Source organism: Pantherophis guttatus, chromosome 7, assembly GCF_059756535.1.
Source record: "Pantherophis guttatus breed Tessera chromosome 7, ASM5975653v1, whole genome shotgun sequence".
NCBI lineage: Eukaryota > Metazoa > Chordata > Lepidosauria > Squamata > Colubridae > Pantherophis > Pantherophis guttatus.
In genome coordinates, this window is record NC_142069.1 from 25,030,726 (window position 1) to 25,049,429 (window position 18,704).

The 18,704-nt window shown below is 38.3% G+C and overlaps 1 protein-coding gene across 2 annotated transcripts in view; it reads right to left on the bottom strand.

The window, feature by feature from the left end:
* The window catches only part of APPL2 (adaptor protein, phosphotyrosine interacting with PH domain and leucine zipper 2), a 31,174-nt gene that overhangs the window by 10,572 nt on the left and 1,898 nt on the right, over nucleotides 1-18,704 (bottom strand). The window contains exons 2-11 of one of the 2 annotated variants that reach the window (XM_034403433.3): nucleotides 14,240-14,338; nucleotides 11,858-11,917; nucleotides 11,005-11,076; nucleotides 7,164-7,251; nucleotides 5,121-5,162; nucleotides 4,971-5,029; nucleotides 4,446-4,592; nucleotides 2,869-2,951; nucleotides 2,185-2,340; nucleotides 1,264-1,452 (exon numbers count right to left, since the gene is read on the bottom strand). In XM_034403433.3, the coding sequence (XP_034259324.2) occupies nucleotides 1,264-1,452; nucleotides 2,185-2,340; nucleotides 2,869-2,951; nucleotides 4,446-4,592; nucleotides 4,971-5,029; nucleotides 5,121-5,162; nucleotides 7,164-7,251; nucleotides 11,005-11,076; nucleotides 11,858-11,917; nucleotides 14,240-14,338 (995 nt within the window). The remainder of the gene's footprint in view (nucleotides 1-1,263; nucleotides 1,453-2,184; nucleotides 2,341-2,868; nucleotides 2,952-4,445; nucleotides 4,593-4,970; nucleotides 5,030-5,120; nucleotides 5,163-7,163; nucleotides 7,252-11,004; nucleotides 11,077-11,857; nucleotides 11,918-14,239; nucleotides 14,339-18,704) is intronic. The other variant, XM_034403434.3, reaches the window with a different exon arrangement.

An 18,704-nucleotide genomic window follows, 5' to 3' on the forward strand; every position in this document is an offset into this window, starting at 1 on the left:
GATAGGCCTTGAAACTATTAGAACTGCAAAGAAAAAGCCAATTTGGCATTTGCTGCTTGGTGTACAGATATAAGGTTATTTGTATTTGCTGAAATGTGCTTGTGTGCCTTCAAGTCAGAACTGACTCCTGGTAATTGTCTGGACAAACCCCTGGAGTTTTAGAAGTGGTTTAGCATTGCCTGCTAAACCACTTCTGGTTCTAGGCTGAAGCCTTAACCTCCTTAACCAAATTGGCTCCTGTTCGCTGAAATAGTACAATCATCATCATCATCATCCTCTTTTAATGACCCCATAATCCCTTGCAGAGTGGAGTCTGGGCAACTGAATGGAGCTGAGTGTTTACTGGCTGGATGTTCTTCCTGTCATCTATGCGGAGTTTTTTTCAGCAAATATATTTCTCAGTGTGCCCAGAGAGAGAAATATCTGCCTTTACCTAGGATTGAACTCACAGTCTCCTGATTGTGAGGTGAGAGCTCCATCTCTAGGCCACTGTGTCAGAGTATATTCATGTACTGGAATAGGGCATAGCAACAGGTCAGCCAATGAGGGCTGTTTGGTAACTGAAACATAGTATTTGTTGTATAAGAGACAGTTTGGAGCCTGGGTGTGGCTTAACTGTTCTGTATATAAGTTTGAGGGCACTAGCTTCTCTTTCCTCCAGTTTGCCTTCTTCATTTTGTGCTGTTTGTACTTGCTATTTCTCTTCTCTACAATGTGGAAAAACCTACAAGGGTATTGTATCCCTTATGTGTCATTATGTATATAAAGACATTTGAATCCTGCTGAATAGTCTGACTGTGTGTGCTGCAACAAACTCGGACACACCACACCACTTGAAATAGTGCAATACACCTAATTATTATACAATGCCTATATTGTTCTTTCTTAGATGCTGACAACAGTGTCCTTTTTAAATTTCTATACTGCTAAATTCCAAATGTTATTCCTGATGGCTCACATTCAAGAGGGAGGGCACTTACCTAAACTCATGAGAGGCTATTCCATAATATGGGGGTGTAACTGAAAAAAAATTGCTGCAGTCCCTGCCTCTTGGCTACTTTAAACTGATTATGTGCTACAACTTTAACTGGAAAGACATGTATAACACCAAAATTACTTTTGCAGTAATTCCTATATAATCCAGAAAAACTTGATTTAGATTAAGTGGAGTACACAAAGCAGCTCAGTTAATGCAACCTCGCCAAGAACGACAAAGCTTTCCTTCTAGCAGATGCTTTGATCCCCATCTCCTGACCCACATACGGTTTTCCTGTTGGAGTGGTGATCTGAAAGCAGTAACGTCGGTCTTCACAGTCAATGGCCATCACAGAGCAGTTGTCCAAATCTTGAATCAATCCACCAGCGACTGCACCCCTGGGCTGACACATCAAGTTTCCACCCTGAGTGAAGAAATACAGCCTGTCCCACGTGGTTGTCACAAGGCCTGTTTTGCTGCAAATATATATATATATATACCATTTCAAGATTTTAAAAAAATAGCACTGGAACATATTTGCCAAATTCATTCCAACAAGCCCGTCTGATTGTCTTCAGCGCATGGATTTTTAAGTCTATATTTTGTCATGGCTATATCACTGGTTACAGCTTTTATATACTTTCAGATGTTGGATTTTATAACGCTGCTACATTGGTGAGTCAGGTTTCATTATCTGAAATGTCCCGATCAGTAACCTGCCTATACAGTTACTAAATATGGCTGGACAAGTGGAGACTGTTACTTTTACCACTATTAGATGCATCCCACAAATGGAACTGATATTTGCAATGTCTAAAGCATATCTAGATATTAATAAACTTCCATAAGCAGAGGCTAAATGGAAAAAAGAAAAAAAAGAGAAATAGTTTTTTTTCCCAGCTCTTCTGTTGAAGTTACTGTGCATGGACCTTTAAAAAGACCCTCATATACACATAGGTAAATATTTTATTCAACCCAAACATCTGGATCCTAGGCACTTTATTGTAATTATTAGTGTATTTTTCCATAGTACAAGAAGCATCTTATCACCCTTTCCGATTCAAAGTAAATGTAAAAAATGGTGTTTCGTATATTTTTAGCCCTCTTATTGTCCAAATTAGGTAGAAGTACTGATAGTTAAAAAAAAAAAAAAGCTGAAATGACCGATCTACCAAGATAAATAAAACATTCCTGAGCTTTCACATTACTTTCTAAGGTTTAGGTAGCCTGCTTTCTGGATGAGGTTTTTGTTGATGACAGGAGAAGCATCAAAATCGGGCGTATATACTGATTCACCAACTGAAAGCAGATCTTGCTGAGATACCCGCATGGCTTCAACTTCAGCATCTGATTCTTCTTGGATGCTGTAATACATAAATAAAATTAAAGCACTTCACCTTCACGCTACCTCTGGTGAACTTTTATGTATGTAATTAATACAGCTGGGCATTAAAAGGTTATTTACAAATATGTTTTTCATAAGCACTTAAGAGCTACAAACCAGGGTAAGAATGTGCATTTGCAAGTAATTATGAATCACAATAGCAGCATGATTTCATATATATCTTATATGATGAAAGTTCTAAGCTGATCATAGCTCCAAATCAGGTTCCCTGTAAAATGCAGACAACACTTTTCAGGAATCACTTTTGTTGCATCTTAGCTCTAGACCAGGAGTGTCAAACTCATGCCAGCATGGCAAAATATCAGTTGGATTTCAATATAAATCATAGTTGAACAGGCTTTTGATAGTATTTTCACATCAAAACAATTATATCTCCCTTTTTCTCTCCCCTTCTCTCTTCTTGCTCATGTAGATAAGAGCAATACAAGCAACAGCTTTCCTCCTTCCCCCAAACTGCAAAGCAATATAAACAGGAATATAATGTTACCTCTGCACTGTATTTGTAACCGATGTTAAAAAGCCATCCAGCCTTTTTGAAAACATCTCTGCTCCTTTCTTCAAAAAATTAATCTGAAGAGTATAAAAAAGGAAGCTGAAGACTTTGACTAGCAAATGGCTCGCTCCATATGATTGAGAAGCCAGTAGTTGTACTTTGCCTTTTCAGAGCTTTTTGTGGATCCTCAAAGAAAATGGGGGCTTGGCCATTCATAAAACAGCATCACCATGGGCACAGTCAGTCTAAAACACTTGCAGTAGTTGCCTAACCCTGGCAGGAGACTCATTCTTAATTTGCATCTTATTTTTAGTCTTTTGAATATCTATGGAACAATGTGAAAGTCGAGACTATTTTTTAGAAATAAAATATGATCCTAGATCAGTGATGGCTAAGCTTTTTGCCATTGTGTGCCAAAAACTGGGGGAGCGCGGGTGGGTCACGCACACACATGCCCACCCATAATTCAATGCGCCCCACCCCCCTGCACTCTCCCCGCTTGCCCCCCTGCACTCTCCCCACTTTTGGCACGCGATGGCATGGCGGGCCCAGTAGGCCTATTTTTTGCCCTCCCCAGGTCCAGAGGTTTTATTGGAGCCTGGGGAGGGCAAAAACGGCCTCCCCCCCCCCAGAGGCCCTCTGGAGGCCAGAAATAGCCCATTTCCCGACTTCTGGTGGGACCAGAAGGCCCGTTTTTCACCCTCCCCAGGCTCCAGAGGCTTTCTAGGAGCCTGGGGAGTGTGAAAACGGCCTTCTCCAGTCCCCGGAGGCCCTCTGGAGGCCATAACGGCCCATTTCCCAGTTGGGCCCAGAAGGCCAGTTTTTCACCCTCCCCAGGCTCCAGAGGCTTTCTTGGAGCCCAGGGAGGGCAAAAACAGCCTTCCCCAAGCCCTCCGGAGGCTGGAAACAGCACGTTTGCTGACTTCTGATGGGCCCAGAAGGCCTGAAAATCAGCTGGCTGAACTAGGGCAATACTTGCGTGCCCACAGATATGGCTCTGTGTGCCACCTGTGGCACACGTGCCATAGGTTCGCCATCATGGTCCTAGATGCTCTGAAAAATTCAAATCATTATTAAAATGATTAAAAAGAAAAAGCCTGGCAGGCACCAAGAGAAACACTGTTTATAGGCAAAATATCTCCTTGAAATTCAACTTAAATTCAGTCTCTGATCTTGCACATCCATCTCTCTCTCTCCCTCTCCCTCCCTCCTTCTCCCCATCCTCTCTCGAAATAATTGTAAGCATTCTGTCTTGTAGCATCAGTATTCCTCATTTCAATTAAAACCCATGGAAGTTGATGTACACAATCTATTTAACAAGCCTTACATTTGTTAGTTTAAGAGTAGGCTATTATTCATACTTTTTATCAATCACGCATAAAAATGATCAAAGCTTTGGTTTACAACGTTAAGGAACACAGGTGCTTTGAATATAAAGTGGCTGAAATATTAGGGAGCTATATCAGGCTCAGACATATACGAAGCACCATTTGCAAATGAGATATCCCACTGCACTGAAAAATAATTCACAGCTCCTTAGCTACAAAACTGTGCTGCTTAGAACTACATACCTGTGAGCGTGCATATCCCAGCATGGGCTCCATTATAGCAATTCTTTTACGATACTGTAAAGCATTCAAGGCACAGTAATATTGTAATGATGACAGATGCTGCTTCCTTCGGGCACTGGCGACCTCTTTGGCAACTTCAGCCTTTAGCTGAATAATAAAATGTTTATAAAATCCAGACAAGTATCAGCAGACAGCTTTTTACTTTTTTTTTTTTTTTCTCAAAAGAGGCTGAAGAATGCAACATACAAAAGATAAGATCACATCAAAGTCTATTGAAAGCACTTGGCCTCTATTGCATATTTCAACATTCAGGACTCTCATCCTGAGAACTGCACCCATCATTTGGAAGGCACTTCCAAATAATTCAAATGCTACCATACATTTTAAGCAATCGTTTCCATCACATTTTTATTTGTATGAAATAGATGTGTCGCATTCAACTTTCTGCCCGTTTGAATTTTTTTCTACACGCCCAGAATTTGGTTTTTTTTAAAAAAAAATAATCCTAAAACTGGGAACGCATACCTTTCCATTCTCTTTCTTTTTGGGTAGCCTGCTGTACCTGGCCATGGAGATGTCATGTTCTGAAAGAAAAGGTAACCTTTGAGCCTCACAACTGAAGCTGCATATGCACCAAGGAATTCTATTAAACCAAAGATAAAATGTAAGACATACCATTGCTTGCAAGACTGAAGAGATCCTTTAAAGTGCTTACTTCTAGGGAGAAAGTAAAGAAGATAAACCAACAATGTATGTATTGCATATTTTTTCCAGATATGTGGATTAAATCCTGGACAGAAATAGAACTCTTCCTTTAAATTTAATTTCCATCTGCTTTACTTAAAAATTTCTATACAGTTCTCACCAAATAGGTTTCATTAATCAATCCAAGAAAACTTAGGAAGGAAAGCTGCTGTCCTCGTAACATCTTTGTTTTATTACAATTTCTGTTTTGAATCCAATTACTTTACAGCAGGGAAATCTGGCAGCCTATCTAGAAAGGACTAGGATGGGTAAAAGCTTGAAGGTTGTAGACAAGATCACATTTTCTTCATTTTTTCCCCATTTTTATAATATAACCACACCCACCAGGATTGTCTTTCTTAGTTTGAAGTAAGTATGTAGAGAAATGTACTGGTAAGCTGTTCTGTGTTCAGTATTGTTATTATTAGATATATTATTCCTGTTTATATCTTTTGAGATTTCTTAAATAAAAAATAGTGTACTTCTTCCCTTTAATTTTCTTTTCTTTTTTGACATTTGAAGTCTTCTTTTTAATGAGCTTGGATACAATTAATGTAGAAAATTAAGTAGTGTAAACTTTTAAATTTAAATCCAACTTCTAATCTCTGGTACATTTACTTGGTGTGTAAGTTAAAACGTTCAGATTTATTGACAGTTCCATTTAACTAAAGTAGGGCAGTTAAATAACCAACTGCCCATCTTACAGATTTGAAAGAGAGAAGGAATTTATTAGTTTACAAATCTTATACTTCCCTTTAATTTTCTATTCACATATTCTCTCGGGGAAATCATAAAAAGATAGTCCTCACTTAACTACCCTACCTGTTGCTAAGTGTCAGGGTTGTTAAATGAAATATCACATAAATGCTCCATTTAGCAACAGTTCCCCAAGAGTAGGGGCTGCTTCTGCTTCAACTTATCCCCATCCATTTATCTCTCTCTCATCTCTGCCCTGTTGGCAACACATCTACCCATTGCTGCCAGCTGCTCCTTCCCCCAGCCCTGCCAGCCACCACACCCACCTCACTTTGCATTGCTATCAGTCGGGGTCTTCTTTTACACTGACTTCTATGGTCCTAGGGCAGCTGGGTCTTTCTTCTGAACGTTGATTAGGGCCTTGGTTTCTGCACTCGCCTTCTTTTGCATGCCAGACAAGTCCTTGTTTAATGAACAGAAGCCCTGGATGTGGCTCAAATGGAAGCCTTGAACAGAACATGAGCACAGGCCCTTGGTGGGGCACAACAGAGACCAGGGTGAAATGCTATCGGTTCGGACTTGTTCGCCTGAACAGGTTAGTAATAAATGCTATTTCTGACGATCAGCTGTGCTGCACGATTTATATTCGCTAGAAAGCAGGAAATCCTGCTTCTAGCGAATGTAAATCGCGTGGCACAGCTGTTCCCCCCCAGCACAGCTGTTCCCCCCCGACTGTTCTACTTACCTTTGCAGACTCTGAATCCTCCTTAATCCTCCTTTTCCAGCGCTGCGCAGTACGGCCTGTGGCACACATGCATGCAAAGCATGCATTTGGTGCACACCATGCATGCATGCACACTTGTGCGCATGGTGCATGTGCACGCATTTGGTGTGCACTGTGCATGCACACACAAAGCAAACCGGTAGCAAAGCGAACCGGTAGCAGACTTCAGAGCATTTCACCCCTGACAGAGACCCTCACTGCACTGGCACAAAAGAAGTTGCATTTGTGGCACATGCACTGGGCTGGTCAGCAGAAGCAGCTGGCAGCAACACATAGACAGGTGGCCAAAAGGAAGCTGTAAATGTGGGTGGGACTGAAGGAGGGGGAAAATTTTGTTCACGTGACCACTGCAAGGGCTTCAAGGACCGTCGTAAGTCCCTTCGTTCAACACTTTTCTGGTCACTGAAACGATGGACATTAAGTGAGGACTACCTGGTAATGAGAAAACAGCCTGTGGAAATTCTCAACCAGGAAGAAACATTTCAATTATTTACCTGTAAGATCTTTCTCACGAAACTGGATGACAGGAAGAACCATTGTGTCTGCAAGCTGTTTTGCCAGTTCAGAATGTAAAACGTTAAGCTGAAAAACAGGAAAGCAATGATACTATCTTGGTACTACAATCCTGGAAATATTTCTCAGCCTCAATTTCACCTCTAGATAATAATCATAATAAAGCTGATATAAGCAAAGGAAATTAGAGAAAGGAAGAAAAAATCGACATTGGATTGGAGAAAACCAACATTATTTCTTTTCACCTATATAGCTAGATTGGTATCCTCTCTAATATATATAAAATACATACATACATACATACATACATACATACATACATACATACATATATGTAAGAACAATATTTATCTTCAAAATCAATACAGAATTATCAACTTTTTAATGTAGAATAGTTAAATATTGAATTTTGTTTATTACTATTAAACTCTGTTATAATTGCAGGGATTAAATGACTGACAGACAGTTGCCCTTTTAGCTGTCAAGTCCTATCTCCTGTTCACTGCAGGAAACCTTAAAAATAAATCAATCTAAATATGAAGTTAGCAGTCTGATGTATTTTTTGTGGAACATCTTTTGAGCAATAAAAGAGTACTTAAAGTGCATTTGTTTTGATGAACAGTATGGGAGGGAAGGAGGGAGAAGGGAAGACAAATTAACCAGTAAGAGTCTTAAAAACTTCCTTAAGGACTCATCCATGCTTGGTTTTACAGAATAAGTTATATCTATAAAGTAGATCTCAGCAGATTTATCTTCATCTATACAAAAAAATTTATGGAGTGAAGTTTTGATTGTAAATGATTTCACCACAACTCTTCCTCAGTTTATATTTACAAATAGTCCTTGACTTACAACCATTCATTTACTGACCGTTCTAAGTTACAATGGCACCAGAAAAAGTGATTTTCACACTTACAAGCATTTCAGCATTGATCTCCATGATCACATGATCAAAATTTGGGCACTTGGCAACTGGTATGTATTTATGACAGTTGCATTATTCTGGGGTTATATGATCACCATTTGTAACCTTCCCCGACAGCTTCTGACAAGTAAAGTCAATGGGGGAAGCCAGATTCACTTAACCAACGCATTTAATAACTGGAGTGATTCACTTAACAACGGTGGCAAAAAAAGGTTATAAAATGGGACAAAATTAACTGAACAACTGCCTTGCTTAGTAACAGAAATGTTGGGCTCAACTGTGGTAGTAAATCAAGGATTACCTGTACATGTATTCCAATATTAATGTTTGCACTCTAAAGATATATTGATTTTGTACCTTGTTGACATTTTGAGGATTTACTACTTGCGTTTATAAAACAGGGGAAAATCTGATTCTCATGAAGAAATGGAGGTGGTGCCCCCAGTTGTGTACAGGTAGTCCTCGATTTATGACCAGAAATTGAGCCCAAAATTTCTGTTAAGTGAGACATTTGTTAAGTGAGTTTTGTCCCATTTTGCAATCTTTCTTGCCACAGTTGTTAAGTGAAACATTGCAGTTGATAAGTTAGTAACCTGGTTGTTAAATGAATCTGACTTCCCCATTGACTTTGCTTGTCAAAAGGTCGCAAAAGGGGATCACATGACCCCAGGACACAGCAATGGTCATAAGTATGAATCAGTTGCCAAGCCTCTGAATTTTGATCACATAATCATGGGGATGCTGCAAAGGTTGTAACTGTGAAAAACAGTCATAAGTCACTTTTTAAAGTTGCATTGTAACTTTGAAGAGTCACTAAATGAACTGTTGTAAGTCGGGGGCTACCTGTAGTGCAACTTTTCTCCAACCAGCATAAGGATGATAGGAGCACAACTTAACACATTCAGAAGGTAGCATCTTGTAAAGACTGATCAAGAGAAAAACTCTGTAGTTTTCCCACATGGTATCCAAGTTTAAAATCCGGAATATCTGCATGTATCCTGTGAATTGCCTCTAGTGACGAAACTAATCATATCTTAAAAGTGTATGAAGCTGAACACTAAGGTTATTCCCTCAAATGTTCCAAGGGAATTTACTTTACAAAATGCAAAGACTCAACTCACAAATAAGACCCCACTGTATAGCTACAGTTGAGCAAGCAAGTCTCCAAGGTTATCAAATGACTGGAGAGTTTACTTAAGGAGAGGCTCTGAAGCAAAATTAACTTGGATGTTTATATTGATTCTGCAAACTTCAGTTTCATTTGCACATATTGTATTGCTTTGCCCATGTGGCTGTTTTAGCCAAACCAAATAGCTGTTATGTTTTTCTTTCTTTTCCTTTTCCTAGCAGAACACTGTAGTATCCAAGGGAGGTTTTTAAATGGTTATTGATTTTCAAGTGTGGGTTGATACATAAATACAAGAAGGAGACTAAAGGTATGATTCATCATCATTGACAAATACAAGGGCCACTAAATGGTTTACACTGTGGGAAAGGGAGAGCATCTGGGGAAAAACATCAAAACTTTCTTTGAAGACCTAGTATTGTATGTATTTGACAAACCCCCTGCCACATTTTGGCACCAGGATACCTCTGTTAAGTGTTCTGTTAAAAAGATGGACAGGATAATGGACTCTTCAACAAAAATTATTCTGTATACTTGAATTGCTGATACATTTTGTCTGAGGTGCTTTTGTGTATGCAGAGTCATACACAGAACTGAGCTATTAAAAGAGACTGAATTTTTTTTCTCTCCAGTATATTATACCTTGGTGAGTAGAGATTAGTGAACTCTCAGGAAAAAAAAGAAAATCTCCCTTGTTCCTTCCATATAGCTTTTCTTTTGCCAACAATATGAAAGAAGCTAGTGGCTTTTTTCTTCCAGAATGTCTTTTCTTCTTCTTAGTCTAGTTTACAGCTACTGGATTTCCTAGTGGTCTCCCAACCAAGTACTAATCAGGACCAACTCTTACAGACTTAACCAAGTCAGCTACATGATGGAGAGATTAAAGAATTCTCTCCCCACCCCCCCAAATACAAACCTTAAGACTGTTTAGGATAAATTGCAACAGCTAATGCTCTACAAAAGGTATTATTGTTTTAGTGTTGAGGGGCTCACGAAATTGTGGATTTTGGTTGGATGTAATTAAACAATGAAAACCAGATGGGAAAGGGTGTGAAATACCTAAGAGAAAACAAATTTGAAATAATGAAGTTGTTTGAGAACAAGACAAAATGGAAGATATAGCAGAAACCAACTTGCTGGAAAAAGCAAAAAAAAAAAAAAAAAAAAAATCCCTGTCTGCCTCTGAAAAACTGTGGACAGTAATAGAAATTGTGGAGGAATCATCTTAGAACATCTGACGACAAGAATATGGCAAAAAGTCTATGAACATGAATGGGGAAATTCATAGGCCTTTAAACTATGACATTTAGCCTCATACGATTTTGAAGTTCAGCAATTAATTGGAAGGCTAGAAGTGTTTTATCTCTGCCTTACATTGTAAAAACTCAGAAATGGTTTTACTGCATTTGGGCAATGATGACAATATTAAGTACAAACTACAAAAATAAACACTTTACAGATTAACACATTTATTATGACTCAATTTCCTCATAAACACTATCTTCGTGAACTAGTTCTCATCTCTGCTAATTGGTGAAAATAGAAAATGCTAATTTTGTGAATTAGCACCACCATGCTAATTGGTGAAAATAGAAAAATTCTCAAATGGCAATAACATCCAGAGTATTTTATGCACTAGTAAATAATAATAGTAATAGTGATAATAGCAAACCCTATTCTCTGCATTAACTGCTTTTTTTTTATTTTCTAGCATCCTTATGTTCTAATCAGGAGAGTGAAAGAGAGAAAAGCGAGTTATAATTTGGATTACCTCATCCACAATTTTTGAGAAGGACTGAAGCGTAGATATCACTTCTTCATCTCCTTTCCCCAAGGCAAAATTCTGCAAATTAACAAGGATTAATGGCAGCACTTAATCAAAGAAGGAAATGAGAATGAGTCTAAGAAGGTTCAGCTCACATTTAGCCCAATCAGAAGTATTTCATTCAGCAAGATTAAGGGTATTTGTGAGCCAGACAGAAAAAGGAGCCTGCTTCTCATTATTTCTAACCCAAAGTGATAGAAGCTCTACCCCACCACCTTCTACACTCAACCACTAGGGATAGATTATAATCACACTGCAAAATATAATCTTTGGCAAATTTCTGCAAAATACCAGTATGATTCCCTTACATATAGGCTTCCTAACATTTCTAAAGTTTCCTACCAATATGACCCACTGAAAGAAATGCCAGCAGTATCTTCCTCAACATCAGAGGGCCAGATGTTCCTCCCGGGGTATCTAGAAAGGGGTGCAAAAAGTCAAGATAGGTAGGCTTGAAGCTGTACCCCTTTTTAAAGCTTCTACTGTGTGGCTGTGATTGTCATCCTGACATTTTCTACCTTCCCTGCAAACATCCTAGGTACCTCACCGCTACTGTGAACAGAGAAACGATCACAAGTGACACCGTTGTTTGAGTTTTAAGAATCAATTCCATGTGCCGTTTCAAATGAAGAAAGCAGGCCCTTAAAAGCTGCCACACTTCTGGCCACCAGAATATGTCAGAACAAGTTAGTCTCCTTGTAATCTCTGCAGATGATCAAGCAAAACTAGGGGAAGGTTAAACTCTGTCTACTTTTCATCTCCACAATGTGGAAATTGCTCAGGAGAAGACTGTACATACCTGTTTTTCATAGGCAAGAAGATGCTTGGAAAGCTGTTGTGTTGCCAGGCACATTTCATTCTATAAAGAGAGAATGTGTCTCTTTACTGATTTGCACAACTACTTAAAGATTTACAATGAAAGGACTGCACAACTGTTTCCAAAGGAGGACTGCATTTGCCTTTTAAATGACATGCTCTATTGCAAAAAGTGGCAGATTGGGCCAAGATGTTGCTTAGGCAATGTCTTTTATTGGATACTATTAAAGAAGAGAATTCACATTAAAGCCAACTATTAAAAAAGACTCTATCCAGCTATGTAGAATCAGGACTGGGTAATATTTGGACCCAGGATCATGTCTGCCTTCAGCTACTGAAGCTCTGTGGGAGACTTTGGCCACTCTCTCTTAGCCCAACCTGACTTATTGGAGTGGTGAAAAAGATGGGAGGAAGTAACACTACAACCACCTTGAGTTCTTATCAAAAAGCAGGTTATAACTGTGACAAAGCAACAAATCTCAGTGAGCCTCTAGGCATAGCCAAGACTTTAAAAAAATATAATCTAAGACTCCAATTTTGTATTACAATCACAGGCTTCACCTCAAATCGGGTTGTTTGTATTTATTCTATTTCTAATCTATATAACAATTATTCCTTAGAAGCATATCTCTGGATTGGAGGCAGATTGTATGATTTTAGGGTCTTAAATTCCTCTCCCCAAAGAACAGATTAATAAATCAATACATGAATCCATACATTTCTGGATCTCCTGAAATCTGCCTCCTAAATAAACAGAAATCTGCAGTGCTCTTTAGCACATTGCTCATTATTGGTTATCTGTTGCTATTTTCACCACACAAATGAGGAAAGATTACAGATCAAATTGTGGTAATAAAAAGCCACTGCTGTCACATTTTAGTCCTGCTTTTTTTACTTTGTCATTATGCCTGAATTAAAGTTCATAATTTAAAACAAATGTTATTCAACTTCTAAAGAAACTATCTTGAAGCTATAAGTTGAAAAGTGGTAATCAATCAGGATTTATACATGGCAGGCCAGCTTTTCAAGTAAGTGAGAGGACATACAGTCCTGGTAAGGTTTTTCCAGTTACGTAGGAAGAAAAAAGAGAAGGCAGCATGAAAATTTAAAAAAAATACGCAAGTTTTTCAGCAAAATCATCTTTGTTTTAAAGTCACAGCAATTTCATTCCTTTTATGTCAATTATTTCAATAAAGCTAATTTTTATACTATTCACAAAATTGCTCTGCAATAAAACTGTATTGCTCTGCAATAAAACTTACACTGTAGCTGAAACCTATCACAAAATGTTACATACTTTACAAAGAACAATTGCCTTTACCACTTTTTTCAAATAATCGTTAAGAAAAATATGTTGTGCAAAATCACTAACACTCATCTCTACAGTAATTCAAAATATGTTAATAAATTGCTTTTCTGATGAACATATTCTTGAAATAAGATGCAAGTCCAACGAGGTCAGGGAGAGGTGCTCCATAAAATGCTGAGCTTCAGATTTTCCACCTGGCATTTAAGGGTGGTGATGCAATCCACAGCTACAATTTAAAGAACTCATATCTAAACAATAGGAAGGGTTGGACTTTGTATACACAGTTAGATCAAGGTAAAGAAAACGAAGAAGATATGAAAATTTAAAGGGCTCCTTTATTTCTGTAACATCTCTTTCGCATACAGTGATCAATAACAGCAAAACTCTTCTCTTACCTCAGAAGAGGTAAAATCAAATCACATGATGTATAAATAGATTAGGAATCACAATTTATGTCCTCAAAATATATTGGGCAACAACTCTGATAATTCCTTGCCAACAGCTATGTTGGCCAGGCTGATGGAAATTGATGTCCAAAATTTCTGGGCCAAATCACTACTCAAATGCAAGTAGTCCTCAACTTATGACCACAACTGAATCCAAAATTTCTGTTGCTAAGTGAGACATTTGTTAAGTGAGTATTGCCCCATTTAATGACATTTCTTGCCATGGTTGTTAAGTGAATCACTGCCGTGTTTAAGTTAGTAATGGTTGTTAAATGAATCTGGATTCCCCATTGACTTTGCTTGTCAGGTCACAAAATGGGATCACATGACCTCAGAACACTGCAAACGTCATAAATATGAATCAGTTGCCCAGGGCCTGAATTTTGATTACGTGACCATGGAGATGCTGCAGCGGTCATAAGTGTGAAAAATGGTCATAAGTCACTTTTTACAGTGCTGTTGTAACTTTGAACTGATACTAAATGAACTGTTGTAAAAGTCGAGGACTACCTGTATTAATAGTAGCTTGAACTGTAAGAAGAATTAAAAATGTATTTTGGAAAAGGAAAGGAAAAAAAATATCCAGTGTATTTCATGGAAACTAATTTACCTGTGCCCCATAGACTCTCTGCATTGCTTGAAGCAGTTGGTTGGTGTACTCTGTGAGTGTTCCTGCATCTTCTTCAAATACGCTCAGCAAAGAGCGGGTCTGAGGCATTTAAAAACAAACATATAAATGAAATCTTGAATAAAGGTATCATTCAAAAGTTCTCGCATCTTTTTTTCTTCCGTTAGCAACACCTTAATTATAAAAAAAATCATTCAGCAGAGATAGCTATCTGCCAAAGATTCGGTGATCCAGAGTTCTGTTCACCAAGTTGTTGACAAGAAGTTCACAAGTGGGACATAAGCCCAGGGACCCAACAATTGTTATTACTGTACACAGAGCCACTGGAACTAGTGACCGCCCATAGTCTTTTCTTGTAGAATTAAATCTGGTAGATGTTACTATATAGTGGTGGAATAAATTCAATAGTAAAACCACGCCATCTATGAAAGACTCCCTCTATTTATTAGATGACCCTGGCTTATCAGTTATCAGTTAGATCAGTGCTTTTCAACCTTGGCGACTTGAAGATGTGTAGACTTCAACGCCCAGAATTCCCCAGACAGCTGGCTGGGGAACTCTGGGAGTTGTAGTCCACACTTCTTCAAGCGGCCAAGGTTGAAAAATACTGAGATAAATGTTTTGAAAGGGTTGCTTGCATTGTGGAAAATTCCTTGCATAGTCACTAATGAAAGGGAAAGGTGCAAAAAAGGGCACAAGCTTGTTGGACATGTTTGTGGGATAATAAATATTTATACCAGATTTGGAATAAATGCTTCAATACATTACATTGTAATAGGGAAGGGTGTGACCAGCTAACCTATTTAGTTTTGGATGTTTACTATGGGTTACCCCTTCAAACTAAAAACTCTAAGGGGGACTTAGGGGCCATTCAGACATTCTATTAACTTCAAAAGAAGAATTTCTTCTCGAAACAGATCTAGGCTTAGAAAAGATTTTTCCTGACAACTGTAACTGTGGGGGAGGTTTTTATTTCCAAAAGTATGTTATATTTTCATTTATATGCTGTAGAAAAATGCATGGCAATGTGTACCGCATTACATAGGGTTTACATAATTTAAAATGTAATAAGAAATGATGTGGCAAGATATCATAATAGAGCATAAGCCAATCTTAACACTCCATATGACAATTTGCATTATTTGCATTAACCCATTACTGAGCATGAAAGGGTAATTCTGTCAATTAACAAGTTACTGCAGGAGAAACCAGAGAATAAGGGAAAGTGGAATGGAGGCAAACAAACAAAGAATACTTGGAGATTACAGGGTGATAAAAAGGGAGTTTTAATCCAAGCTCCCGAGGATACCAGATTAGAGGAGGATTGTGTAATTTTTAAGGAAGAATGTCAGGAAATGCTTCAAATGAGATTATTAAAAGGGGAGGCAACATGGTCAGGAAAACAGAGAAAATCCATAAAACAATTATGTACTGCAATGACTAGTTATGTAGGCTTTACCAAATGATTACTGACAAATTAAGGCATGAAGCCAGAGAGTTTATGTTAATACACAGGACAACTTCAGAGAAAAAGTATTTAGAGGTTTTAGAAGAAGAAGGATTTGATCATGTTCTATGTCTGAAACCTGGTCTAGGGGGAAATGTTTTGAGAAGCTTCTTCATTCTTCATTGGACAAATACCGTAATTTAAGAGGGATCTGAACACTTGTTTATTTAATAAAGTGAGATGATTGATAGAAGTGAAGCAAATGTTGAGGGCAGCAGTAAGTTAGATAGTAAACTACATTTAATGATGGTAAACATGTTATTTTTCTTGTGATTATATCATGGTGTATATGAATTTTGTTGCTTTTATAGAATTTTAACTGCTGTTCACTTTAAATCTGTTCATTTTTTATTGTAGTTAATGTTAAAGAGCAGAGGTGGCGCAGTGGTTAGAGTGCAGTACTGCAGCTACTTCAGCTGACTGCTAATTCAGCAGATCAGCGGATCAAATCTCACTGGCTCAAGGTTGACTCAGCCTTCCATCCTTCCGAGGTGGGTAAAATGAGGAACCAGATTGTTGGGGGCAATATGCTATTTAGTATACTGTCTTTGGTGTAAGCCGCCCAGAGTCCTCGGAGAGTGGGCATATTAGTCATAGAAATATGACTAATAAATAAATAAAAATTGTTTCCTGTGTGGAATAAATGGTTTAAAAATTAAACCCTTTAAAAATGGTTTGATTCTTCATCCATCTAAATCTTAAGAATTGTATTGGAGTTCCTGGCAGAGCCTAATTTGTGATGAGAGTCATTTCCATGGATTTTGCCACTTAGGAGGTATGTTGGGAGGGCTTTGTCTATTATCTAAAGAGCCTGGTTTAGCTCAACAGACAGAAGCACTGTAATTTAACACCAGCTGTCTGCAATTAAAGTAAGATCGAATCTTGCCAGGCTCAAGGTTGACTCAGCCTTCCATCCTTTCTAAGGTAGGTAAATTGAGGACCCAGTTTGTGGGGGCAATAAGCTGACTTTGTATAAATAAAGTATGAAGGCTATTGCTTAACGCACTGTAAACCGCCCTGAGTCTCTGGAGAAGGGCGGCATATAAATAAAAAATAAATAAAAAAAAAAAAATCTAGCCCTGTAATGGCGAACCTATGGCACGTGTGCCACAAGTGGCACGCAGCACCCTCTCTGTGAGCACATGAGCTGTCGCCCCAGTTCAGCTCCGCCGCGCATGCGCGTGTGCCTCCTGCCGGCCAGCTGGTCATCAAGGTTAGGGGGCAGGCCACATGTGGGGGGGACATGTGCACATGCTGGGGGTGTGTGCGGAGGGGCCACATGTGCATGAGCGGGGGCAAGGGGCGTGCGGGGTGTGTGTGCGTGCGTTGCATTTTGGGGGTTCGGGCACACGCACTTTGGGCACTTGGTCCTGAAAAGGTTAGCCATCACTGATCTAGCCTGATGAATAGCTCTGAAGAAGCTGCACAGCAATTAGTCTAATAAAATTACTTGTCAAAATATGGAATCTGACATTTTTCTTCTGATCAAAATAGAGCCCGCCACATCTCTATAACTCCATTTTGCAATCTTGATTGTCTCCCTAATGGAATTATTTAAAGCCACAATGGAAAATGTTTTCTTATCAGGTAAATCAAAACAACAGGAGGCAAATTAGAATGATGGGATACTCTTAGCAAAGCAGCAAAATGAATTCAGAACTATAAAAAAAAATCCTGCCGCAATAATAACAAAATACATTTTGGAATATTGACTAGGAAATCTTTACTGTTCAAAATATTCACATATTTATGGGAATGCCACACAATACATACCCTATTACAGCTCTCAAGTTACTATGGAGCAAACTATTTCTGTAAGATAATAGTCCCATTATAAGAGATCTGATGGTATGTGTTAGATATACAAAATTATTTGAAATTAGTATTTATTGATGTCTGTGGGGGTGTGATAATTGGGTATCCCCTCTAAATATTATTGTTTATCCTCTGGCTAATTTTTAAAAAGAATATAGGGATTATAATCCAAGACTCATTTCTGTATTTACACTGAAGACTTTCAGCTGTTGAAGAGAAAGGACCTATGAAGAGTTGGATTTAAGAAGTTTTGTTTTGCAACATAACACCTAAGCAGCATAATTATTGACAATGAATAGCTTTCAAAGTATATTTCCTGATGGAAGATATATTACAAACAAAAGTTAGCATGATTAAAATATCAATTTTTAAAAGAATATATTTTCTGAGTGTGGTTCCTAAACCCACCTACACCAGCCCCATCAGTTTTTATCCAAAGTATTCAAATATGAAGGACAACTTCATTATCCCTAATCAACATGGGTGATCTAAATTATAATTCAACACATATGGTGGACAACACGCTGGGGGAGATGGCATTCCTTGAAAAAATGATTATATACATATGAAATGTGCAAGCATGTATCAGTGGAACAAAATGGGTAAGTGGCCTTCCATGGGGTCCAAATACAGATGTTAGATTCAAGCCATGAGGATTTCACTGTGCAACTGATGCTTGCATATTATTGCACAATTCATGTAATTTGCTTCTTTTGCACAGTAACATTAAAATGCATGTGCTGTCCCTTCCCACCCAGATGTCCACCAGTCCAATGGCAACTCCCTTCACTCTTACTTATCACAGCCATAGTGAGAATGATGGGAGTTGTAGTTTAGCTACCTCAGAACTAAACTACAACTACAAATTGTCCTCCATGTGCTTGCACTTTGAACTGCCTCTAGACCAAAATAAAAACTGAAATTAATTTATTAGCCCAAAGTATTACATCTCGGATCTCTCAATATGTATTGACACAATAATGTGATAGACCTTTATTATTTTTCTGGAATATCTCAAGTTCCAAGTTATTTCTGTCAACACTCCTTCACTAAAAAATTGTGTCCAGGTAGCTAAGCAACTATATCTAAGACATCTACAAATCAAGGAAACATGTGCATTTTATA